At 43.4% G+C, this 27,010-nt stretch overlaps 1 protein-coding gene across 1 annotated transcript; it reads right to left on the bottom strand.

The window, feature by feature from the left end:
- Positions 1 to 17,237: 17,237 nt before the first annotated feature.
- Positions 17,238 to 26,833, bottom strand: dyrk3 (dual specificity tyrosine phosphorylation regulated kinase 3). Its single transcript, XM_078248206.1, has 6 exons — positions 25,906 to 26,833; positions 23,566 to 23,675; positions 19,356 to 19,561; positions 18,920 to 19,223; positions 18,391 to 18,807; positions 17,238 to 18,303 (listed from the first exon to the last, which is right to left on the bottom strand). Exons 1-6 carry the CDS (start codon positions 25,946 to 25,948, stop codon positions 17,572 to 17,574), a joined length of 1,812 nt encoding a protein of 603 aa, XP_078104332.1. The 5' UTR covers positions 25,949 to 26,833; the 3' UTR covers positions 17,238 to 17,571.
- Between the last annotated feature and the right edge of the window lie 177 nt (positions 26,834 to 27,010).

Genomic DNA, 27,010 nt, shown 5'->3' with positions numbered 1-27,010 from the left:
AGGATTCTAGCACCTGAACACTCGCAAGCCTCCCAACATGGGACCTGTTGAACCTGCTCACCCCTCTGATGCACGCAGACACACACACACACACACACACCCAATGTATTATCATCGCCTTGTGTGATCTATCGCTCACTCTTTTCTCTTTGTGTCTCCATCTCTCTCTAACTGCATTTACACATGATCTCATTTTAACCCTGTTTTATCTGCATCTTTCAACCACTGCAAACCATTTGTTTACACATGGCCTGTCTTAACTGAGCCTTAAGAGACTTCAGAAACTAGAACTAGAAACTAGAAACTTTGTCCATCAGTCAGTGTGTGTGTCTGTCAGCCTGTTTACTTGTTGGTCTATTTATGTCAGGATTCGTTCCCGGCCTGGTTCACCTCAGTGAAGCATGATTAAACCCCTCTGAGGACAGGAGAGGTGGTTTCCCAGTTCTGGTTGCGATGGAGACGGATGTACAGTTCCTCAGGGACTTCAGCTCTTAAGGGCAGAGGCTGACTAAGCTTCATCTTCTTCTATCCTCCCTTCTCTTTTTTTCTTACTCTCCCTCTCTCATTGTCACACACATACATAAGGTCGTAAAACATTCCACTGACGAGTCACGGACGTTATCAGCTTCAAAGCAAACCAGTCTTGTGATGGAACAATACAGAGTGTCCAAAGTCACTTCCAATCTCAGCTGTGCAACACAGGACTCTGGAGGTGGAAGTGGACCACGGCCTGCAGAGGTGTGTGTGTGTGTGTGTGTGTGTGTGTGTGTGTGTGTGTGTGTGTGTGTGTGTGTGTGTGTGAGAGAGAGAGAGTGATTATAATTTATTTTTATATCTTATATATATATTTAAGTAAAACTTCAATAATAATGTTTCATTCACATTATTCTCATGGAACACTTTTGCCTGCTAGTGCATTTCACTTAAAAGCCTTGAGGACCAAGAACAAACATTCATTCATCTTTTCTCTCTCTGTCTCTCTCTCTCTCTATCTTTCACACACACACACACACACACACACACACACACACACACACACACACACACACACACACACACACACACACATACATAAATACCTGCAAATGTGAAACCAAACATGAAAAGGCACACGTTGTGCACAGGTTGCCTTTAACAGAAGAGCTGCACAATGCAATAGAAATCTGCACATGCATCCCACACAAAGGAAACCATGTATGGCTTGTCATCCATGAAATGGACGGCCTCCTCTATAGCCCTGCAGGGAGCATGTGACCCCCACTGGAATCCCCTTTTCATCTATGAACAGAGCCTGAACAACATATGTCCCTGCAGAGGCATGAGGGCTCTCAGGGATTGTGTGTGCTGGCCTTTTCAAACTGACCCCAGGCCTGCTGTGGAGCTGAGGAGACAGAGGAAAGGTTTTGGGTTACCGAAAGAGAATCAAAGAGATAGAGGGGAAATGTGCAAGTGATGCAAAATCAAAGAAAGATTGGAAAATGAAGTAAAAAAAATTGAGTAAAAAGACTAGAAACATGAGAAGTGACCCCGCTACAAGTTCATTATTTGTTTCTTTTCAAGGTTAGTGGGACAACAACGTATTAGCACGTTTTAGTCACATGGACATTCCTGTTCCCCCCTCTTGCCCCCAAATAAACAGACCGTTTAATGAAATGGACGATTATTTAGCCTACTTCTGTTGCCAGCTCAACTGCCCTACTCAGCTATAAAGAATGCCCTAATTTCTTCTCCACTGTGTCTGTCTGTGTGTTTCAATGGGAACACATCTCTCCCCCTACTCCACTAGTCAAGTCAATGCTATGGAGCCAATGCTAGAACTTGGCTCTCAGTCTGTCATGGCTGTCTGTTCTCCTCTCCTCTCTGTCCCATCCTTCATTGCTGATCAATTTCCTTAATGTCACTTTCTTGCTGAGACTACTTTTATGACTACAGCCAGCAGTCGGTTAGCTTGGCTTTAGTCTGGATCAGCGGAAGTACATATACAGAACCTCAGATAACCGCTCTGTGTGTTTGTTGCCGTTCTCAAAATTCCTTTGCTACAGGAAACAACCTTTGAGCTAGCAAGCTACACGCTGAAAAGTTTTTAAGAAAATTAGAATTGTGCAATAATGAAAGCCTACTTAATTTTTTGATTGTAAATATTTAAAAAGAATATGTTTACTGCATTTACTATTTTACAAAGTACTGGGGGTGTTTTGGGACTGATTGGTGGGGATTGCTATGAACACACGGCAATACACTTGTCCAGCTAATTTAAATAGCTCACGTTACTATATAGTGTGAACAGTTAACTTAATTTAATGTATTCTGTGGCGTTTTCTTCTGCGGGGTGCAAATGTTCCACCGAGACTATTTTGCAGAAGCACCATCGCTGTATCTGGAACAGCACCACCCAAGACAATTGTGATTGGTTTGAAAGAAATGCAAACAACCCAGATAGTTTTTTTCTCTCCGATCCAGGATAGGTAACACTTTACTTGAATGGGGTGTGCATAAGACTGACATAACACTGTCATAACCATGGCATGACACTGACACATATCATGAACATGAACAAGTCTTTATGAATGTTATGACTACGTGTCATTCGGTCTTAAAAGCCTTGAGGACCAAGAACAAACATTCATTCATCTTTTCTCTCTCTGTCTCTCTCTCTCTCTATCTTTCACACACACACACACACACACACACACACACACACACACACACACACACACACACACACACACACACACACATACATAAATACCTGCAAATGTGAAACCAAACATGAAAAGGCACACGTTGTGCACAGGTTGCCTTTAACAGAAGAGCTGCACAATGCAATAGAAATCTGCACATGCATCCCACACAAAGGAAACCATGTATGGCTTGTCATCCATGAAATGGACGGCCTCCTCTATAGCCCTGCAGGGAGCATGTGACCCCCACTGGAATCCCCTTTTCATCTATGAACAGAGCCTGAACAACATATGTCCCTGCAGAGGCATGAGGGCTCTCAGGGATTGTGTGTGCTGGCCTTTTCAAACTGACCCCAGGCCTGCTGTGGAGCTGAGGAGACAGAGGAAAGGTTTTGGGTTACCGAAAGAGAATCAAAGAGATAGAGGGGAATGTGCAAGTGATGCAAAATCAAAGAAAGATTGGAAAATGAAGTAAAAAAAATTGAGTAAAAAGACTAGAAACATGAGAAGTGACCCCGCTACAAGTTCATTATTTGTTTCTTTTCAAGGTTAGTGGGACAACAACGTATTAGCACGTTTTAGTCACATGGACATTCCTGTTCCCCCTCTTGCCCCCAAATAAACAGACCGTTTAATGAAATGGACGATTATTTAGCCTACTTCTGTTGCCAGCTCAACTGCCCTACTCAGCTATAAAGAATGCCCTAATTTCTTCTCCACTGTGTCTGTCTGTGTGTTTCAATGGGAACACATCTCTCCCCCTACTCCACTAGTCAAGTCCATGCTATGGAGCCAATGCTAGAACTTGGCTCTCAGTCTGTCATGGCTGTCTGTTCTCCTCTCCTCTCTGTCCCATCCTTCATTGCTGATCAATTTCCTTAATGTCACTTTCTTGCTGAGACTACTTTTATGACTACAGCCAGCAGTCGGTTAGCTTGGCTTTAGTCTGGATCAGCGGAAGTACATATACAGAACCTCAGATAACCGCTCTGTGTGTTTGTTGCCGTTCTCAAAATTCCTTCGCTACAGGAAACAACCTTTGAGCTAGCAAGCTACACGCTGAAAAGTTTTTAAGAAAATTAGAATTGTGCAATAATGAAAGCCTACTTAATTTTTGATTGTAAATATTTAAAAAGAATATGTTTACTGCATTTACTATTTTACAAAGTACTGGGGTGTTTTGGGACTGATTGGTGGGGATTGCTATGAACACACGGCAATACACTTGTCCAGCTAATTTAAATAGCTCACGTTACTATATAGTGTGAACAGTTAACTTAATTTAATGTATTCTGTGGCGTTTTCTTCTGCGGGGTGCAAATGTTCCACCGAGACTATTTTGCAGAAGCACCATCGCTGTATCTGGAACAGCACCGCCCAAGACAATTGTGATTGGTTTGAAAGAAATGCAAACAACCCAGATAGTTTTTTTTCTCTCCGATCCAGGATAGGTAACACTTTACTTGAATGGGGTGTGCATAAGACTGACATAACACTGTCATAACCATGGCATGACACTGACACATATCATGAACATGAACAAGTCTTTATGAATGTTATGACTACGTGTCATTCGGTACATTATGACATTTTTAACGCAAAGTTAGCATTGTTTGAGATGTTGTGTTATGACAACTTGACATGAAGCAAGATAATATTACTTGCCATAAATATGTCATAGCAGGCCTAATTATCAAAGTTAAAGAAACTATTTAACTTTATGTGTTAACATTACATTAAACTGTCAAAAGTGGTTGGTTTTTGCATTGGCTGTCACGACACCATTATAGTTGTGTCATGGATATTTTACTTGACCTCAAGTTAAGTGAAACAATTTGGACTTCTCATAAAGATGTCATGAAGTTTGATTACACTGTCAAATGCTTTTATAATAATATAATACAATATTTAAATTTAATACACTCTTCCTATATTTTCCCAGCTTCAGTTTTCCACCTTTTTCTGTCTCTGTCTGTCTGTCCCCCCCATTGCGAGGCCTGTGTAATCCAATAATCCATCTTAATCCAAACTGAGATTACGTGAGGTGAAAGAGCCACTTTGCGCATGAGATTATCCTCCAATTTAAATCACTACCATAGTTTATGTTTGCGTATATTGTATGTGTGCACACTAGCAAATGTGTTGGGGGGGGGGGGGTGGGGGGCGGGTGTATAGTGTGATGGTCCTTCTTTAATGATCAGCTGTTGCTGCATCCTCCTCCTCGGTTCTTCATCTTTTCCCTCTGTTCTGAAGTCAGTCAAGTGCTCTTTAATCCTGCCAGTCTGAGCCCCATCACGTTTCACCCCCTACACTCAGCCCACTGTCCCTGCACGTCTGCTCGCCCCGATTCCCCACAGACTCAATACTCCTCAGTTTACCGTCCCTGTGTCACCTTTAACAGCCTGACATACCTGTAACATTGCCCCTAACAGCACACTCAGTTTGCTTCTACCAGCCTCCCATGATTAAAAACAGACAGCTCAGCTACAGCCCTTTAAGACAAATCAGTTTAATCATCATCCTCTCTTGTCTCGTCAATCATCACAAAGCTGAGAGAAATCTGCTGTGAATGACTATCGGACTGGCGGTCATGTGTTCCTAGAGTCCCGTGAAGTTGCAATGCTCCCCTCTGCACTATTTTTAAACTGCCCAGCTGGCACTACCACCCTGTCACTCCTCCCAAGCACACGCCCACATAGATATGTGTGCATGTGCAGGACTGGTATGATGGTCCTCTGCCTCTACTATGCCCTTGTACGGTTGTATGACCCATAGACCAGCATGCCCTACTGGTGTAGATGTCCATTCCTGGAGCTCACTCCTCAAACATGTATTCCCCTCAGCCAATATCATGTCCTGTCACGCCTCATGCCAACTAGCTGTCCTGCTCCTGACATACAGACATATGAGCCACGTGGATATGCACCACACACACACACCTGTTTATCTGTAAGATGTGAACTTGTGCCTTTTTCACATAAGCAACATCCAGCCATCCATCCATCTTCGTCCGCTTATTCGGTATTGGGTCGCGGGGGTAGCAGCTCCAGCAGATATAGACATAAATAGACATCATTTTGTACCCTTTGTCTATAATGTCAGTACAGTAGGCCTATATGCACAATACCGTACTGCCTGCCTCACATTTCCAGTGTACATTTTACTAACTGACTGGATTTATAACATTAAGCCCTGAACTCTTGAACTTGGGAATTAATGCACTCAGAGGATGGACTACCCCTATTCAATTAGGTAGACCTCACACTTTTTGTTTTGCATGTATCTGTCTTATGTGTGTTGGTGTCTAAGTCTTCACTCTGACCTCGACTGTGTGAACCATGCAACCATAAGCAACATTTCACCCTTTTGATATGTTTACACAGGTTTCGAGGCATCTATGGGGCAACAATGGGTGTTAAAGCAAAAGTCTGTCATTTTGGGTAATGAGCTTATTCGCTTTCTGACGGAGAGTTATGGGCCAGTAATACTCCATCAGAACTGCTTGTCAGATAAGCAGCGGAAACTCCATTCATTTACTGTGCCTGGCGAGGAATAGTCGGGCACATAACACCCCCTTTAAAATGTTTTCTGTACGCATTAAACAAACAACATATAACATAGGTGAGCTTGAAAAGGTGCTGGTAGGCAGATTTAGTTACTGTTGGTCAGACAGGGTCTAGCTGTTTCCCAGTTTTTCAGTCTGTGTGCTAAGCTAATCATGTGCTGGCTGTAGCCTTGTATTGAATGGACAAATATGAGAGTGGTATTAATCATCTCATCTAATGGTATGTTCACACCAAATGCAAAGTAAGTTTTTTTGTGCAGCGCGATTGCATTTAAAGTCAATGAAAACATGCCGAAATGATGGAAATTCACCCAGGGTGACGCAAATTTTGCATTTTTGCATGACTCTGTGTCGTGAAAGCCTATCAACGACTCAACTGTTTTTTGTTTAAGGCGGAAAGACATGCATGGTTGATGCTTTTATATTTAAACACTTGCACTAACATTAGAATGGAGACCTAATTTAGCAAATGACACCACCCAAAACTAGCAGTCAGTACAGAAAATAAGCCCAGCAAAAATGTTAGATATGTTGGACCACCACATTTAACTATATATCTTTAAACATTACAGTTACGGCTGAAAATGACAATAGAAATAAAGAAGTTTGCCAATTTTACATGTCCCAATTTAAATCAATGGCCATTTGTCAAGTGATTTTTGTGGTAGTGTGACGTCACAGTGATTTGGTCTATACATGGAGCCCCTCCTCCCATTCCGCACAAACCGAGTCAACCTTACACGAGTAACGGTGCATGCCCACTATACGCAACACAATTTGCACACCATTCATTTTATGTGAAGCGACTGATTTGCTGCACAAAGCATGCTGACATACCTGGTGATGCAAACCAAGCTGACTGTGCAACAAGGGGGTGTGAAAAATTACAAAATTCGAATGGCCACAAGTGACAGGCAGAGCAGGGCGGATGCGAGTTTATACGAATTGGTAGTGTATATTGGGCATGCATCATAACGCGAGATGAAAATTTGCTTCGCTTGGTGTGAACACAGCATAGAAAATAAATAAGGGTATTTCTCAAATGTTTAAACTATTCCTTTAACACTGGAGGCCTGTAAGTAAAAACAGACCCCAAAAAAAGCCATTGTACGTCTGGGTTTGTGCTGTTATTCTTTTAGCACTTACAAAGTGTTTCTGTCTGTTCTGAATAATTCTGTAATGTTTTACAAAGCAGCCAGTTTTCCTTTCAACAGCACACTCCAGGTCTTAATATAGCCACCAGTGAAACATAAACATTAACGCAGTGCAGAAAGACTGAATTATTGATGCCCAGCTGATGGGCTGTGCTCAAACATTTCCTCAGTCCCCCTCAGAGTATATGTGGGGGCGTGAGGGCCAGACAGAAAGACAGACGCGCAGAAAAAGGAAAAGAAGAATCCACCGTGCAAAGTGTGATTTGTCTGCCAAAGGAAGCCTTTTTCTCCTCTCCCCTCCTTTCCTCAGCAGGTCAACGCATTTCCTGTCAGTAGCAGACGGGAACTGGCTCTCCACACTGCCATGGAAAAAGCTCTTAGGACAACAATTCACTGAGCAGCTGCTACAAAGGAGAGGGAGGGATGGATGAGAGAAAGAGGACATCGGAGAGAATAAGGCCAATGGGGCTGACCCCCCCCTCCCCAACACACACACACACACACACACATACAAATAAAAATATACATATCCACTGTGTACACTACTGGTGCCTGGTTCTGTCCTGCAAACATTACCATATAACATGCTGTTTAATGCCTTCAGGGAACATTTCAATGAAGCTTTTGTCCCTTATGACAAAGTAATGCAGTGTGTCATCTTCAAACTAGATTTACTGTAATCGGCTGGAGAAGTACTGTCTCTTATAAGAACATTCAAAGTAAAGATGGCCTGACTGGAGCACACTAAATTATTGTTCTTGTTGACCGACAGTAGCACAAAATGGCAATTTCACAGAATTCTTTGCTCTTACTGAATAACACCGCCATGTACATCGGATTTTGTACAGTGCAGTTCCAGTAAAAGTACACAACAAGATAAAGCATGTGATAAAAACTGATGAGTCTGTTTACTCACACAGACACAGCACATGAGCTTGTGTCATGTGCATACACACATTCAAACACAAATCTGGAGGGACAGGCAAGTACCAGACATTTGCATGTTGTATTTGCTTTGCCTTTTTGCTTTACAAATGCAATTCCCTTGGTTTACAAGTCCCCCAAAAGTAGCTCAGTTAATGTGAAGTAACCTATTGCCCTGAGCCCTGAAGAAGGAGAGATAAAGTAAAGGTAGCTTAGCAACAATGGCCAAGGTTCACAATAGCACATGACTGTCTCCCAAACTCCAAACATTTACCAGGTTGTCCTGTCATCTCTGTGAAACCTGAAACTAACCATAAATATACCATTTACCCAGCAACAGAAAGGTTGTGACAACAGCGTCCAGACTGTCTAAAGTCTCTTAGAATCACTTGCAGCATTGCAGTGGCAAAGCTACTGTCACATCACAGTGATGTTTAAAGTGGACAGCCTCACCCTGCCCATCAGAACATACTGTAACTTTGGCAGTGTGGGAGTGGACTGGTGTGTGTGTGTGTGTGTGTATGTGTATGTGTGTGAGGAAGAGAGCAGAAGAATAACATGTAACAGAAAACAACGTGTTTAAGGACAGTAGTTGAAGCTAGGTGAATTAGCCATGTATGGCTTCCAGTGGTAATATTAGATGTGTGGTTTTTTTCTTGATATGGTTCGGAAATGAATACAATTGTCAAATGGCTGACTGGAAATGCAGTTATAGTCATGGGTAATTATAATGCAATCAATTACAACAATACATGTTTTATGATAAATATATGCTATTGATCTACTTCTTCCTTTTATACAGTGGAAGAAGAGCAGAGTGTGGAAAATAACCTCCACAGAGATTTTGAGTAGGTGGGTTTTACAGATATTACAAAATGATAGCTTTGATGTGCCTTTGGAGCTTCTTCCCAGAGTGTTGCTATGCAGAGGTGCTACCTTGAGGCTATAAGAGAACTAGAAAGACACCACCATGAAAACACAATCAAACTTATGCACAGATAAACACATGCACATATAGAGAAACAGACAGACAGTCAGATTCATCTTCTATTTTAGGCCCAACTGTGGCCCAGCTGGGTCATGTAAACAAGACAGGAAACTGAAAACCTAAATATGGGGGCTGCATAGGCATGCTGTGAATATGGTTACTGTAGGAACAGAAAGGCAGATCAGGTTTCAACCAGTAAAGGTCCCAACAAAATGCCTTTTGCAAAGAAAATCCCGGAGCATGCACAATTGCACAGCTCTTCTACCCTGCAGTCCGTGTGGAATGTAGATTGCTGGGTTGGGTGGGCAAATGTTCCTGGAGCACAACCCCACCTCTCCCAACGATCTGCATCTGTTCAGCCTGTGTAGACATGTGCTCAGCTCTGCATTTCTGTGTGTGTGACTAGTGTGTGCTCAGCTGTGAGTGTGTCATTGTGTGTATATGAGTAAGGAACAGTAGGCTGGAGCCTGCTTTTGTGCATTTGGGGACATGTGTTGTCGCTCTTTCTGTGTGTGTTGGTGCAACGGGGGGGGGGGGGACTAATGTGGCATTCTCCTACTGCTTCCATTGCCCGGTTTGTACCTCAGCTGTCCCAGTGGACCGAAGCCAGACGACACACACATAGCTCTGGATTGTGTCTGCACTCTGTGACCCAGTGTTTATAGTGTGTGTGTGTGTGTGTATTATATTGTCCGTTCCAATATCAAGCAAAAAAAGGCTTGCGTAAATGGAGAAGTAAAGGCTCTGATACACCAACCCGATGGCTGACCGCCGGCAGAAAAGGCAGTCGGACTGATCAGTCGGCTCCCCGGTGTCAAAAAAGTGCCTCTGAACGTTCTGCACGTGCACGAGACGTAATACGTCTTCATAACAGCAGGCGGCCCTAATCTGTATTGTCGACCAAAAAATGAAAATTGGAAATGACGGAATATCTCTCTAGACCTAGTAAACACAGAGCACGCTGTCGTCAGTCATTGTTTTCATCAGAGAGTGTTGATAGTAGTCAAGAAGGACCGTTGTTGTCATTACTCGCTGAACGGAAGAAAATACGATGGCTAGTAATAAGAAAATACTGGCGTTGTCAGCTCCGGTTTTCTCGTGCACTGATTCGCTAGTCAAGGGCTAGCACTCCACCAATCAGATTGGTCATTGAGTCCGACTGCCCACTGGCCGATTCAACAAGTCAAATCGGCCAAAATGAACGCCGACGGCTCCTCTGACTGACGACGGCACGGAACGCACTAAACAAACTCGAGTCACTGACCTCGCCAGACTGTCCGACGGCCGATAATCGGGTTGGTGTGTCAGCGCCTTAAAGCACAGAGGACTCTGCGTTGGAGCGCTGTGAAATGGTGAGTCACTATTCTGGTTGAAGCTTAGGTCCAGACAAAACGAGTTCCTCTGGTGGATCACGACAGAGCTCAGTAACATCAAACAAACCACGTTAAGAATATTCTATAACAGGCAAATATGTGAACAGACAAAACATATAAGCACTGCCAGCAAATCATCCTTTTCCAGGCACTCTGTCACATCCCTAAATACGGTTGAGTATGTCTGCTGTAGGAAAAACAAAGAAAAGTACAAAGTTCAAGTTTGCATATTTCTGACACTTTAAAGCCTTTATAGTAGAAATTAAATAAACATATTTAAAGCAACGTAAGTATCAATCATGCAGATTTATGTCCTCAAACTGCAAGATTATAGCTTTTTTGTTTGTTTTTGGTTCCATCGCCCAGAAAACTGTTAGAGGCTCTTAAAATGAAAAAAAGGATCAATGAATTTCAAAGTTGTGTTTAATTACAATCTGTTCAATTCTAAATTTTGGCAACTTGTAGTTATGCTTCCAATTAAAGCAAAAATACCAAAACTCACAGCCAGTAATTTAGGTAAACCGGTGAAAACATTAAATTAAAGGGTTGGTTCGCTTAAATTACCAAAGACATATTTTATCAGTTACCTTGCTTGATTCTATTCACTAATGGGATGTATGCAGAAATCTCAGAGACATATTTCCAAAAAACTGGATGGATAAAACCAACACTATCTGCATAGCAACAAGTACAGTGGTGTGAAAAAGTGTTTGCCCCCTTCCTCATTTCCTGTTCCTTTGCATGTTTGTCACACTTAAGTGTTTCGAACATCAAACCAATTTAAACAAAAGTCAAGGACAACACAAGTAAACACAAAATGCAATTTGTAAATGAAGGTGTTTATTATTAAAGGAGAAAAAAATCCAAACCATCATGGCCCTGTGTGAAAAAAGTGATTGCCCCCCTTGTTAAAACATACTATAACTGTGGTTGTCCACACCTGAGTTCAATTTCTCTAGCCACACCCAGGCCTGATTATTGCCACACCTGTTCACAATCAAGGCATCACTTAAATAGGAGCTGCTTGACACAGTAAGGTCCACCAGAAGATCCTTAAAAGCTACACATCATGCCGAGACCCAAAGAAATTCAGGAACAATTGAGAAAGAAAGTAATTGAGATCTATCAGTCTGGAAAGGGTTATAAAGCCATTTCCAAAGCTTTGGGAATCCAGCGAACCACAGTGAGAGCCATTATCCACAAATGGCGAAGACATGGAACAGTGGTGAACCTTCCCAGGAGTGGCCGGCCGCCCAAAATTACCCCCAAGAGCGCAGCGACGACTCATCCAAGAGGTCACAAAAGACCCCACAACAACGTCCAAAGAACTGCAGGCCTCACTTGCCTCAGTTAAGGTCAGCGTTCATGCCTCCACCATCAGGAAAAGACTGGGCAAAAAATGGCCTGCATGGCAGAGTTCCAAGGAGAAAACCACTGCTGAGCAAAAAGAACATCAAAGCTTGTCTCAATTTCTCCAGAACACATCTTGATGATCCCCAAGACTTTTGGGACAACATTCTGTGGACCGATGAGACAAAAGTGGAACTCTTTGGAAGGTGTGTGTCCAAGTATATCTGGCGTAGAAGGAACACTGCATTTCATAAAAAGAACATTATACCAACTGTAAAATATGGTGGTGGTAGTGTGATGGTCTGGGGCTGTTTTGCTGCTTCAGGACCTGGAAGACTTGCCGTGATAAAAGGAACTATGAATTCTGCTGTCTACCAAGAGATCCTGAAGGAGAATGTCCGACCATCTGTTCGTGTACTCAAGCTGAAACGAACTTGGGTTCTGCAGCAGGACAATGATCCTAAACACACCAGCAAGTCCACCACCGAATGGCTGAAGAAAAACTAAATGAAGACTTTGGAGTGGCCTAGCCAAAGTCCTGACCTGAATCCTATTGAGATGTTGTGGTATGACCTTAAAAAGGCCGTTCATGCTCGAAACCCTCTAATGTAACTGAATTAGGACAATTCTGCAAAGATGAGTGGGCCAAAAATTCCTCCAGGGACGCTGTAAAAGCCTCATTGCACGTTATCGCAAACGCTTGGTTGCAGTTGTTGCTGCTAAGGGTGGCCCAACCAGTTATTAGGTTTAGGGGGCAATCACTTTTTTCACACAGGGCAATGATGGTTTGGATTTTTTTTCACCTTTTAATAATTAACACCTTCATTTACAAATTGCATTTTGTGTTTACTTGTGTTGTCCTTGACTATTGTTTAAATTGGTTTGATGTTCGAAACACTTAAGTGTGACAAACATGCAAAGGAACAGGAAATGAGGAAGGGGGCAAACACTTTTTCACACCACTGTATATGGGGGAAATGAAAATGGAGCATTTGGCACACGATTCCACTCAAACAAAGTGTCTTTATGACAGCTGACTGCAGGAACAATACATAACTGATCACATCTATCACAGGTATCTACATAACAACATCAACAAGAACACAAAGGAAATGGAGAGTTGTTGTACACTTTAAGCCAAACATAAAGGAACAAGCAGGTGAAGATTTCTCAACCTTCATGGTAATCAGAGAGCTGTCGCCACTCTGCCACACCTCATTTACGCTCACCACCAGAATCCTGCTGGGGCTCAATATGGTCTGAAGGCTTAGACTTGTTCTCGTATGTAGGAGCGAGGAGAGGATACAGCATTGAATGTGTGTGGGGAATAGAAGTCAGTGTGCCAAGGGGATGTAGGGACGTATGAGCTTTAGACCATATGGTCGGAGGTGACTGGATTGGTGTCTAATGGGATTGATCTAATCTGCTTTTACATTAATAGAAAGAGGAGAGAGAAAGACAGACAGAATCATTTGGAAAACAACTTTTGTAAGAAAGTCATGCATATAAACTGAAAAGGAAAATCTTGAATGACCATTAAGCTCACCAAAACAGGACAATCTCTGCCACCATTGATACATTGTCTACTTGTTTGTCTCTTCAACCTGATCTCATAATCATTTGATTAAACACTGACACCTGGCTGTTGATGGAAAGAGTGAGCCACGCCCAGGCTGGTGAGAACTAATGATACCTACGTCATTTTTACCACAAAGCATCATTCATGTTTTCAAGATCACGAAAACACGAAACACCTGGGTTAAATTCCCATACACATACCCAACCACCCACTCACCAAACGCCAACTCGCTCGTGTCTTCTTCAGCAGGCGATGTTGCTCAACCGGTTCCTCTACCTCTTCATGTTGGGTGTATAACGTTTTTCTTCCCTCGGGGCACCAGTCTGCGAGTGTAAACACCCATGAATCACTAGCGTTAGAGGAGATGATCAGTCTACCGTCATTATCACCGGATAGTCATCATCAATCTTCTCCCACTCTTCGCTTCCCAGGAGTATTTCTGGTGGTGCTCCCACAGATATACAGTACATCTGTTCTGTTACCCATAGATGGGACACAGGACAGATTAGGTGGTATGATGGGCAGCATCAAAGCAGCAAAGACACTGGACTGATTTGACTGCAAGGAGCCCCTCCTTAATGTAGAGGTGGACTTATAAAATAGTTGTTTTAGGCTCTACTCAGTGCAAATTTCCACCTAACTTGGTCCATAAGACCCTAGTTGAAGAGAACTGCACAGGGAGTCAATACGTGCCAGAATTGTCACAATAATGTCAATTAAGTCAAGTAAAATGTCAATGCTGGAAATCTCAGCTCACTTCTTGACTGGAAGAGACATCATTACACACCCAACACACCCGTTTCACGCGTCACAGCAGGGAAGATGCAGCTGCAGCTATGAACCAACAATAAAATTGCCAGTGTTTGCTCATTAGTCACTGTAAATAATCTGTACCTGTCATTCATTTTATGAGCTGCAGCTGTGTCTACCCTGCCGTGGCACCTGCCATCCGATGCAAATTGAAGTATTATTTGCTGTCAGTAAAAGGCAAATGCAGCCTTTGACTTAGCGCATCTAGATATACCATGACTGGGAATCTTCACATGTATGTTACTTGTATGTATGTGAAGTTAAGTTTATTCTGTGTTCTTCAGGACTTTCATGGTGTGCATAATAACACATTTGTGTCAGTATAGTCTCGCTTTGCCAGACCTTCCTTCACAGCGCTGCGGACAAGGGTCTGGCGAGTCCACACAGCATTCCGGGATGGTTTATTGGCATTTCTTTAAACCAATCACAATCGTCTTGGGCGGTGCTAGGCAAAGGGAAAAGCCGTGGCGCCGCTACAAAATGGCCTCGGGAAGGAACTTGTTTTGGTGGAACACGAGTACGTTCAAAAGTTGTTTTATTTACCTTGCAGAGATCTGAGAAAAGGTTAACCATAGTCCTCATAAATCGACCGGAGTTTAAAACGCCAACACAAAGGAAGCCCAAGGCAACGGCTATCCTGCCTAAATGAGTGAAATTCGACGGAATTTCTGTCGGCAACGGAGCAATACCGGAAGTGGAACGTTGAGGATACAGACTAGTGTCAGTATAACCTGCTGCCTCCAAGTTGTGTCACAGGCCACTGACTCATCAGTGATTTCTGAAACTGTAACCTAATCACAGACTGAAATTCAACTCACTTTATAGTGATTCACTGTACCGACTGAACCAGGGGCTGTCTGGAGATGCACTTTTGTTTCATGACACAGGCCCCAGGTGTCACATAGCAAAAACAACACTGTAACCACTGGCTACAAGAGCTTGAGGTTCGATGACAAATGAGGAATGCCGCCTCTCACTATCTCTGCAAAGCTCCCAAGAAAACAAAACAGAGCTTTCCTCAGAACTGAGAGATTTATCAGATTAAAACAAAAAATCATGGGCAAATCTTATTTGGCGCTCTGTGGACAGCACATACCAATTAGGATTTGGCCGATCTTCACCTGATAAAATCCACTTTTGATTTAATAATGTAATTTAGGCAGTTTCAAAACAGAAATCACCCCAGAGCAGCACATTTCAGTTAATTATTTTTTATTTTCTTTAGAAAAAGAAACTATTATAACTTCATTTGGTTACTGTACAGTTTCTCTTCACATAGTCACTCAGTCTGATAACAGGTTGTGATTTCATGCTGGAACACCAAACACCCTCCTACTAACGCACACCACTAGGTACAACATGACAGTATACTGCTTTCTCTTTTTACGCTTTTGTGTTTTACATCCTCTGATATTCTGGACTGAATAGCAAATAGAAATCACTTCTATTAAAAAAAAAAAAAAAAAGTAGAAAATCCTGACAGATTCACTTGGGAAACGAGGGACGAGAGAATTAACTCTTTGAGCGATGTGGTCCATACAACGTGCACCTGACGTGTGTGTCTGTGTGTTTTGGACAGCACCATAATTCACTATAAATGTGTGAGTTTAAGAGGTTCCCTGGCCTACATGAGTCACGAGTGAGAGAAAAGAGAGAAAGAGATGGTGGGGGGGGGAGAGAGAGAATCTAGGTCAGATTGTGGAGCATGCAGACCCCCTTCCCAGACACACTCGTATACGCATTCTCTCGCTCTCAGTGGACTGAACTGCATGCATGTTCATCCATAGTTGGGACAGGGGACTGTAAGTGGAACACAGTTAATATAAGCTTAAGGGATGTATCAAGTTATGTCTCCCTGAGAAACACTTCTTTCTTCAGTACCATAAAAACCCGCCTTTGTCACTGGCCCATCCTGTCAACTCTTCTACACCTCCCTGTGAAATAAAAAAAAAAACCCATCTTGGCTCATATTAAACATACCGGTTTTAATTTTATCCCATGATCTATCTCACCTTGCACTATTGTTCCATTAGGATTAATGCACCACTGCCAACAACCACAGCAGCCAATTATGGGGCATGGGCAGGTGACATTCATACAAATTTAACTTTCCACAGCCAACTTTCTTTCATATATATATATATATATATATATATATATATATATATATATATATATATATATATATATATATATATATATATATATATATATATATATATATATATATATATCTCATCAGTTTTTGTGTGCCAGCCTCACATGGCAGGCTCAGTTTGTGAAGTACTGAGTGTGATGGTGACACCTTTGTGACAGTTCGAGCTACTGTCCTCCACCCCCCCATTATTTTCACTCAAATGGGGGAGTTGGGAAGCCAAGAGGACTGTAAATAGGTTGGCTAATGCCCTCTCTCCCACAGTAGCACCACAAAGCCAAAGCACACACACATACTGAGCTGACATGCAAGCACCAGGTATCAGGAAAGGTTTTATAAAAAAAAATAAAAAAAAATCATATTTCTTCACTACAGAATGCCAATCGCACATGATGCATGATTCTTTTTTTCTATTAAATTATGTTGGCTGAACAAATCTTTGCTTGCTGCTAACTAACGTGATAAGAGTAATATCTGTAGCCCTTTTCAAGTTTCACTCATACAATAAACACTTCCCAAGAAAGGGTGGCGCTCTTCGAGTGTTAGGAAAGAGTGTGAAGTGAGGCAAGTGACAGTGCAGGTGTGCTTGAGTCTGTTTTGCTTAATCACACCACTCACTTGAGGTTAAAAACATTTACTCATTTACGAAGCTGTCCACTCACACGAGGACGTTTTTATTAAGCATTTTCTAAATCAAACCTCATCAATGGCTGTATACAGAAACTACACAGCCGCTCAAGGAAATCCGCTGTATAAAAACATTTTTTTTTTTTTTTTTTAAGAGTGTTTCTTTTATTGTCTCTCTCTCACACTCTGTTCAGCTAATATTAAAAACCAGGAACTGGGGTGTCGACACCTCTCAGTAGGAAAACAAATAAAAGAACAACCAAACGAGTTTTAAAACCTAGTCTCCACTTTCTCCTGTACTCTGACTCCTCCTGAGGAGTGCAGAGGAGGAAGAAGTGGAAGAGAGGAGATACAGGACTCTCTCTCTAAGAGACAAGTTTAGGTAGGACCGTGCGAAGAGGTATGCCCTCCCCTGTATCTCCCATCATGTTGCTCCTCAGTTTGTTGTTGGCAGCTGTGGTGCCTAAGCCAGGCCCCCCTTTTGCCAGGATAGAAGGGAAGGAGGTGCTGTGATGCTCGGAGAGCCGTTTCACCGTGGCCCCTTGGCTCTTTTCGGTCCCCGGTAGGGGCTTAGGTAGGCGCCGATACAGCCAAGGGTGTCTGAGGGCCTGGCTAGGGGTGAGACGAGACGAGGGGTCCCAGTCCAAACACTTCTTTATGAAGTCAGTAAAGGTGGGGTCCTCGCAGCCCTTGAGCGCAGCACTCCACTCCTTGCTACCTGGCGGACCTCTCATCTTTCCACGGCGGGAGCGAGAACCTGTCAGCACAGTGGCACCAGTGGGCAGGGTGTTGGCTCCGCAGTAGCGAGGGTGGCCCTTAGAGTTGATGAAGTTCTTTGCCCTTTTGGCCTGCTCCAGGACCTTCTGCGGAGGCATGCCCAGCAGCTCCATGACACAGGCCAGCTGGTCACCCTCGTCCTCACCGGGGAACAGGGGGTAGCCAGTCAGCAGCTCAGCCAGTATGCAGCCGAAGCTCCACATATCGATAGGAAGGCCGTAACGTGAACCAAGGATCACCTCTGGAGCTCGATAGAAACGAGACTGAATGTAGGTGTACACCCGCTGGTGCTCAAAACAGCTGGAGCCAAAGTCAATCACCTGACAGAGACGAGAGAGGAAAGAATCAATGCAGTAAACCTGTTATAGGTCTTCGCAGGCCACCCATGAATGTGCCAGGTGTCTTACCTTGATGCCGCTGCGACCCTGCTGTTTGAGCAGGATGTTCTCCGGCTTGAGGTCACAGTGGATGATTCTGTGCCTGCTCAGGGCCTCCAGGCACTGCAAAATGGAGTGGGCAAACTTCCTGACCAGTGGCAGACTGAAGCCCTGGAACTTGTTGCGCTTGATAAGCTCATACAAGTTCATGCTCAGCAGCTCAAAGGTCATGCAGATGTGGTTGCGGAAGGTGAAGTTTTCAAGCATGTGCACAACATTCATCGTGCCATTACGATCCTGCTTGCGCAGGTGCTCCAGGATGCGGATCTCCTCCTGTGCCTGCCGGTGAAAACGCTTCTCGTTGCGCACCATTTTCAGAGCCAGGTGCTGCTGCAGTTTGTGGTCGTATACCTTAGCCACCTGGCCAAAGCTACCTTTACCGATGATCTGAAGAAGGCGAGAGAGAGGGAGATAAACATCAGAGAGAGACAAGATTGTTAGCTTTACAGGAACTCAACTGTGAAAGCCTACACTTCACAACATACAGTATGTGTCTGACCTTGAGGAACTCGTAGCGGTAAGCCACGTGATCATGGGCGACATTAATGTATCCACCCTGCTCATCATCGTAGCCACAGTTATTGTTGCCTCCAGCGACGGCAGCCCTCTTCTTGGCATTGGGTCCCACGAAGTAGATGTCTGGGTAGGAGTGGATCTCCGTCTGCTCTAGGCTGGTCAGTTGAGATCGGTACAGTCTCAGAGCTTGGTCAGGAGTGAGAGGGCCACACAGCTTCCCACTGTTCCCTCCATTCCCAACTCCGTGAGGGCCAGAGGATTCACTGGAGCCCTTACCGGATTCAGTGCTGCGGCAAACAAGCATGGTGGTGTTAAGCAGTGGTGTTCCTCCAACTTGTAAATGTGTTTTTGGCCACTTAACATGCTTTGAAATATGTTTTAGAATTATTTTGATGTATTCATGTGTGCATCTTTCTCACCTGTCTACACTGTGCTCCTTGGAGAGGCTGGAGACCGGGGCAGGTTTACTGGGCGTCTGACCTGTGGTCCCACTGTTCTGAGTGGTTGCTGTGGTTATGGCGTTGATCTTTCGGTTGTTGGTGGAGTCTTCATACAGATACTTGACCTTCAGATGGCCACCTCGCACAGTTACCTGATCCCTCATTACAGCCTTGTTACTGACAACCTATTAGAAGGAAAGTAGAGGGACAGACAGTCAGACAATGGACAAAAAGAAAGCTTCTGGAAAATGTATTTGGTAAACACTCCACTGTAGGTTTTTCAGTCTATGAACAGGGTGTACACGTTGTACTTCATTGTTTGGAAGACATGTAGTTTATTGCGTTGTATGAATGTATTCAATAGAGTGAAGAGAGGACCTCTCTGTTTTGTGTCCATCTACTGACTAGTGACACATTGTGCACAACAGGGGCTAACTGTAGCCTGCGAGACCTCAACTGAGAGGCAACTGAACATGGTCATGCACAAAATATATCTTTGTTGCCTGAATCATGTCAATATTTCAGATATAATAATATTTCAGATATATAGTAACATAAAGATAGGGTTAATGAGTCTTTCAGGCTCATTTTGCAAACAAAGAAGAGTGATGAGTATGTGCTAGTTAGCAGATCTAGCTCAGGTTTTGTTTGATACAGGCCTTAATATCAACAGCCAACTTCAGAGTCTCCAGCAGTGAGCCATTAGCAGAAATCAGCAGGTGAACCAGCACAACTGGATTTAGATCCAGTCTGGCAAGAAATTCAAAAGAGTAGCAGGTCCACCCCCACCCATAACTCATGCAAAATTACCCACATGCCCGCCTATTTGTTTGTTTGCTAGCTGTTACCAATTAGGTAAAAGGTATAAGCAATATATGGCTCAGCAATGCAATTATCTTTTAATGTATAAAGTCCCTCTTTTTAACTTCTTGAAAGGATTTGAATATTTTGATTGGTGGTCAATATGACTGAACAAAACAGCAATTAAGTTCCAATTGAGCAACAGGGATGGTATTTGCATCTAGACTAAACCACTATACATTTTTTTTATGTCATTTTGAACATATTTGTCTTTGAAGGGTTAGAAGAGTTTCAGGAAAGCTCTAGCTCTCGCCTGCCAGTAAAACAACTTTGTTTAAGCAACCCGAGGAATGCATTCCTTCTCGCTCTCTGTCTCTCTCTTACCAGCGGAAAGAACCCTCCACAAGATTATGGAGCTCAAGGGAAATGACAGTCATTAAAGTTAGATTACACTCTTAAACTGTAGAAGCAGTGTGGCTGTTAATACACACTGACATAAACTCATCGTGGCCTTCCTATATACAGACACAGGAGAGCCATATTTACTGGGTCTGTCTAGCAGTCTCTCTTTCACATGAAACCCTTCTTATTTTAATGGCAGTGAGGGACTTCGGACCAAATGTTTTCTTTATCCCATTAGATTGCCATGTTGCCCTGCGGAGCTTCTGGCTTTGGCTTGTACACACAGCTGAGCAGATCAATGGCTGAAACCATGTCAGCTGATAAAGACAACACAACAAGGACAAGTACATTAAAAGTAGCCTAGCCGTTGACATGTTCCACTAAAAGAGGACTCAGCTCGGAGTGTGTTTGGGTTGTATGTTTGAGTCCTAAAATAGAGGTGGAATGCAGGATGGGTTTCCATACATGTAACCATATAGTCTTAACTTATTAAAAACAGCCCTGCTGCTGACCTAGGGTCCCATGCAGCTGTTGTCCCAAAGCTGTACCACAAACACAGTGAACGTCATTGATTGAGCCGCTTCACCCAGACACAATTGCTGGCCTTAAAAAGCAAAGCTTTCTACATGTGGAGCGTCATCAACTGTGATGGATTATTGATTGACAGGACAGGGGGCGCGATTACAAAAAAAAAAAAAAAAAAAAAAAAAAAAAAAGTTGATCAGTGCTGGAAATCAAAGCCACTGCGAGAGTGTGAATCTTCCTCAGCACCAAGAAATATGAGGGTGGAGAGTCCTCTGTGAGCAAATCTGCATGGTGCAACAGATGGAGAAGAGCTAATCTCTTTGCTGTCAGAGAAACGCCTAAGTATGCTTTTCCCCTTCTCTCAAGCACATATTCACAGAGCTGCACAACTCAACACATGAGCAAATCATGGTCAACTGATGTCTTATTAATGTTGTATTACGACCCAGAGCTAAGTGCTACTACAATTGATTTGTATTAGTTTGTCATTTTCTCTAAGAACAGGGATGACATCAGTTTATAACTTTAATAGAGCACAAGGCCAATCTGAGCACTGTAAAACACACTGAACTGGGTCAAGCCACTGTCACATTCAACAGAGGGTATTACCTCTGTGAGCGTGACAGAAAATACAAAGGACGAAACACAAGGCTAGAGTAGAAAAGTAGGCCTAAACTCTGTGCAAGCAACACTGATAGGCGGATTACACGAGATAGAAGAGGGGGGGGGGGGGGTGAGAATGTTGATATTTTGTTTGTGGGTCACATTTTCAAGCCCAATAAATCTTTACAATATATCAAATCAGCCTTTTTCCTGTGCTAGTGTAGAGTATTATTGATTGATGTATATTTTCTGCCAAAGGGGATTTTCAGAGAGGCAAACCAGGGTCCAAAATTTACTTTTTGGTCTATCCGTCAATGTCGGGTAAACTGAAAAAAATGTTTCAGCCAAAATATGTTTCAACCGGCCATAAAACTGCATACGATCATGTTAAAAACATTCCAGCTCATTGGCCTTTTAATGACAGCAGTACATTAAAAGGCCAATCTCTCCCCACCCCCTTATCTGTGGAATGCCACTTCATGGTAAATCTTCTTTTAACCGTACTTGCACCGTGCTGTTAATTTTTTCTTTTAATGCTAGGATAATCTACTCCGACAATGTGCCATCACATACTTGCAGACTCTCTTTGCAGTTGGCACAAAACTCTTCTCTGTGGTACCCGACCAGTACCACTAGTGTTTGAGCCAGGTAGTGAGCTAGACAAAGTAAGTGCAACTCCCTATGGTGGACAGCAAGGCTCAATCAATTATTAATAATCATACGTTGCATGCGGCCACCAGTGTGCAGAGTTGAAGCAAAACAAAACGTGGTCAATCAACTTAGGTGTTGTAGTGATGAGTTTGTAGTGAAGCAGGCCTATTTCAGCAACCCGCCAAAGGTTACGGACCTCATTTATTCACCAAAGTAAAAATGTATCTGCATTTGGTGAGTGGCAGGTGCTAATTTTGGACCCTGAGGCAAACATAGCTGAAAGGTACCCCCCTAGGACATTTTTTACTTTCTTCTACTTCTTTCGATACCCATCATGTGAATGGAAGCATCTCGGCACGCTGAACTGCCAACTCTGTCAAATAGACCACGCTCTGCTTCACCACACCGCAGACTGTATAGGTTGTAGCTGCTGCGCTAGTGGGCTAATCACACGTCGCATTAAAATCAAAGAACACTTGCGGCGATTGGCTACAAGCAAAACCATACAAATAATATTTTTTGTGTAGACCTGGGTACCAAAAGGATCAAATGCAGGTATTGTTTGACTGGAGAAGTTTTGATACTACTTGGTACTGGGTTATATCGGTCGATACCTTAAAGATATCGAGTACCGATACGCAGCCCTAAACCCCATTATAATGCATGACTACACTGCTTGTTTGAGATTAGTTCTTCTGTCAAATGTCCAAGCAGATGCAGTTATGTATCAAGCAAATGGAGACAATACAGTATGTCAAAATACTGTGCTTTGGTAAATTTGCATCCTGTGAAATGCACTGTTTTACACATATAAACTACAAAAGTTCACAAGGCTGGTAATTGCTGTTGGATCTCTGCATTTACTTTGGCAGCAGACACAAAATGGCTACTTCACTTCAGCTGATCTGACTTGGTCATGCAACACACTTGTATCCTCTCAGGCAGTCAATCAATAGTACTTAAATGATCATGTTATAAACACTGAAGGGTATACAATCTTGACTGAATTACACCGGTTGGAGATAAACCTGCAAATCAGGACTGAAGGAAGGGTTAGGTTTAGGAAAGGAGGGGTGCAAATGCATTGGTTTGGAACATGGATGAGTGGGGAAAACCTCTCTCAGGAACAGGACGTCTAGAGACAGAGTGTGCTCCAGAACAGCAAATAGAGCTTTGTGCATATGGGTGTGTTTGTGTATGTACTTACTGTGTGTTTGGGCATAGGGGGCAGCCCAGACGGACTGTTTGTATCCGCTTCGTCTTTAAGGATGTGGTCTGTCCTCATGTACGAGTCGTAAAGACCATCACCATGGCGTGCTGAATGAATAGAGTGGAACAAATGAATCAGTGTGATAACGTGGACTCATCGAATCTGCAAGACAGACACACTCCGGGATAATGGCTGAGGGTGACGTTCAGAGGCAACGTCTACAGAATGCAAAATCTAATGCCCACAGGGGCAGACAATCCTTTGTTTGTTCAAACCAGGCAAAGTCCAGTTGATTATTTCGTCAATCAACCTACCAGTTCCAATGACCTTGATACTAAAACAAATGATTTGGTATGGCCCAACATATCCTGAGGGCTAACCTCAGCAGGACAGCCGCACAACACTGGTCTCTGTAGATCAGTGGAGATGCACATTGTCTGCCAAAACATCCTAACCCACATTTACTGTGAAAAGGCCATTATTAGCAGATACATCCATTGCATCTATTGTGTCCAATACATTGTATCCAATGCCAGAGCTCCAACCTGACCAGCTTAGATAGGGCTTAGGGTCCCAGATCGCTAGCGCTGCAAGTGGTATTATTGGCCTAATGGGGGTAACAGATGCCTCTGTGACGACAGCATCTTTCCGTCTGCCCATCTGTCCATTCAGATCGAGTCAGTAGTGCGCACACCAGGTGTGCTCAGAAATAGAGCCCACATGGAAGGATGCGGGTGCTGTGTGTGTGTGTGTGTGTTCTCAACTCTGTGGCATCAAGCCAAACACCTAATGTGAGATGACACAGCCAGAGTAGATGTATGAGGGGCGCATTTAGGACTGTAGGAGGAAGCCAGTTACTCAAATGACAAACCTCCATCAGCCGGCTGTTCATCTCAACAGTCCACAAGTTGCCACTGCAATAGAAGTATTATTCTCTGCTGGCCTGAAATAAATGCTGAGCAGCCTGTTAGCATGAGCCATTCAGAGAGCTATTGTGTTGTGTTAGCTCATTAGCAAAAGTCCAAAACGGTGGCAGGTTTGGTGTTCTCTCTGACTAGCCCTTGAGAGTGTTGTAACCATGTGCAGGTGCGTCAGAGACCATGTCCCTTGCGTTAGCTTGTCAACAGACAAGCTCCAGGACAGATTAGACCTGCTGCCTGGATACAGATGCATTACACCTGCACAGCGGGCAGCAAACAGAGGCATTAGGACTCCACACAATATTAGGCAAGCACAGGCCTCATTAGCCCTCTGCAAACTCCTAATTACTCAGTGGGGGCTCAGCACTTTCTGTAAACTAAGCATCTGACTTTGTTGCCCAAGCAAACTTTCTCAGGAAAAAAATAATATAATCAAATAGTGCCCAAACTTTTATGTAACCAAACATCCAGCCTACTATGTCTAGCTGGCATTCAGCTCTCCACACTGTAAAAAACCCAACATACATAAGATCATGTGTCATAAAACGTGGTGGGGTAAAGACACAGCTTTTTGTCCTCCTCATCCTTATATTTTCTAGTATACCAATTCAAAAATGGCTACTGCCCCGAACACAAAAGGAAAACAAAGATAAGGTCAGTGCCCATATACATATAAAACAATAGCCTTGCCCAACGGATGTGCATTGCTGGGATAAAGACTGATGTCGCGATGTCCCTCCCCTCTCGCTAAAACCCCGCAGTGGGACTTAGCGCTGCCAAGGATGGTTGTCATTGGTCTAAAGAAATACAAACCAGACAGAGCGTTTTCCCCTATCCCAGAAGAGATAGGTGGTGTAGCCAAACATATCTCCACAGCACTGAGCTAGTTCAGGTAATGTGATACTTCTAAAACAATAACGATGGCAGTCATGGACACAAATTACAAAACAGTTGTTTTAAAAAAAGTAGCCGACATAAATATCAAGGCTTATCAAACGTTGATAAGACAATCCATGCTTACGAACAAGACGTAAAAACAGCAGAGAGCTTCCTAGTTTGTCTTTCAAAACATGCACAGACAGAAGTCTCGTGATCGATATAGAGTTGCAAAGCAAAAGAAAACATGTTTACAACCCGCGTCTTGTGAAATGCCCACGACAGCTACATATGTCCGTTCTCCACAGAATGACACAACGTGACATTTAAACCCCGGGAGCCAAGGAAAAAATGTCATCAAAGCAATTTTAGGCACATGTATTTCTGTAACGTCAAATGCCAACAAGAAACTAACGCCACGCTGGCAGCTAGAGTGTGTTTTACTTTAATCTGCATTAAACAAAATCAATATGTCAAATGACAACATTTAGGAAACAAATGTAAGTTACTGACAAAGACTGCAACACGTTGTTGTGGTTACCTGTTGCTATTGGGCCCTCTGGTTTTCTGCTTATTATCATCATGATTGCAATTAATATGTGATGCCAGCATCCGAAGTGACGAAAAAATATCCCGAATAAAAAAAAGTGGAAAACAAAGATTCAAACTAGAGTCACGTAGCAAACCTAACAGCATTAACGTTAATGACTTTGCCGTGGATCAGTAACGTTAGTGTTTGCTAATATATCCAAGAGTCCTTGAGTTGTGCTTCCGAAGTTAACGTTTACTCAAGTTATTTTTCCTTGGGGATAGCTAACTTTCGTCTTGACTTTAACTGTAATTTATCCTTTTTTTAATTTTTTTTTTAAATTAAAACCACAGAGTGTGTATTCAGCGTGCTGCTCGCGCCCTGGCTAACATTAGCCTTGGCTGCAGTTTGAAAAACCTGAGCAGGCAGTGGGGGTCGTTTCCCTTGCTTGCTAGCCAGCTAGCTCGCACAGCCACAAAAACACTCGCCCGCCCGACAGCCGCTCCCTCTGTTAAAAATAGTTTGAGTCCAAATGTTACAGCTTGGTGGTCTGACCCGTGTGCCCCTCGCCTTTCTCTGTCGGTACAGTGAGTCGATCCAGAGCACCATTCCCGTGCTTATTCCCGGTTAGCTGACTTTGTAGTTAGCAAGCTGCAATGCTACCACTCGGTGAACCCCCACGATATTGTCCTCCTTCTGGATAGCTTGGGGCCGCTTCGCTCGTCTTCGGGGATGGCTAGCCAAAATAGGCTAGCTCGCTAGCGGTAGCCCCATGTGAACTGCAGAAATAAACGGAGCATCGCCTTCGCAGAAAAGCTTCACCTGTACTCTGTGCAATAAAAGCGGCACTGTTTAATCCGTCTTCTCTGCAGTAGGAGAATCTTATTCGACGCAGCTGTGTGTGTGTTGTTGCTAAGGGCGTCTTCAGTGAGCCCGGAGTCAGCAGGCAAACAGAGGGAGGGAACAGGGCGGTGCTTAGCGAGCATCCAGACAGTGAGCAGAAGGGCGCCCCGCAGCGTCCACCTGGAGCTCTGCATAGGAGCCAATGTGAGTGTGCTCAAGCAATACACTAAAATGTGCGCTATCAACAGCCAGTAGTATAAACGGTTAAGGTGAA

Source organism: Sander vitreus, chromosome 4 (genome assembly GCF_031162955.1).
Source record: "Sander vitreus isolate 19-12246 chromosome 4, sanVit1, whole genome shotgun sequence".
Classification (NCBI taxonomy): Eukaryota; Metazoa; Chordata; class Actinopteri; order Perciformes; family Percidae; genus Sander; species Sander vitreus.
Note: the sequence above shows the minus strand (reverse complement) of the source record. Positions and strands in the feature narration are given on the sequence as shown.

What these genes read in the sequence shown, in the direction of transcription:
- dyrk3 (XM_078248206.1), bottom strand. Translation starts at nt 25,948, where the DNA reads ATGATGATAATAAGCAGAAAACCAGAGGGCCCAATAGCAACAG. An exon ending in AAGGAGCACAGTGTAGACAG is followed by an intron (nt 19,224 to 19,355) that starts GTGAGAAAGATG and finishes TGTTTGCCGCAG; the next exon opens with CACTGAATCCGGTAAGGGCT. An exon ending in AGGGTCGCAGCGGCATCAAG is followed by an intron (nt 18,304 to 18,390) that starts GTAAGACACCTG and finishes CGTCTCTGTCAG; the next exon opens with GTGATTGACTTTGGCTCCAG.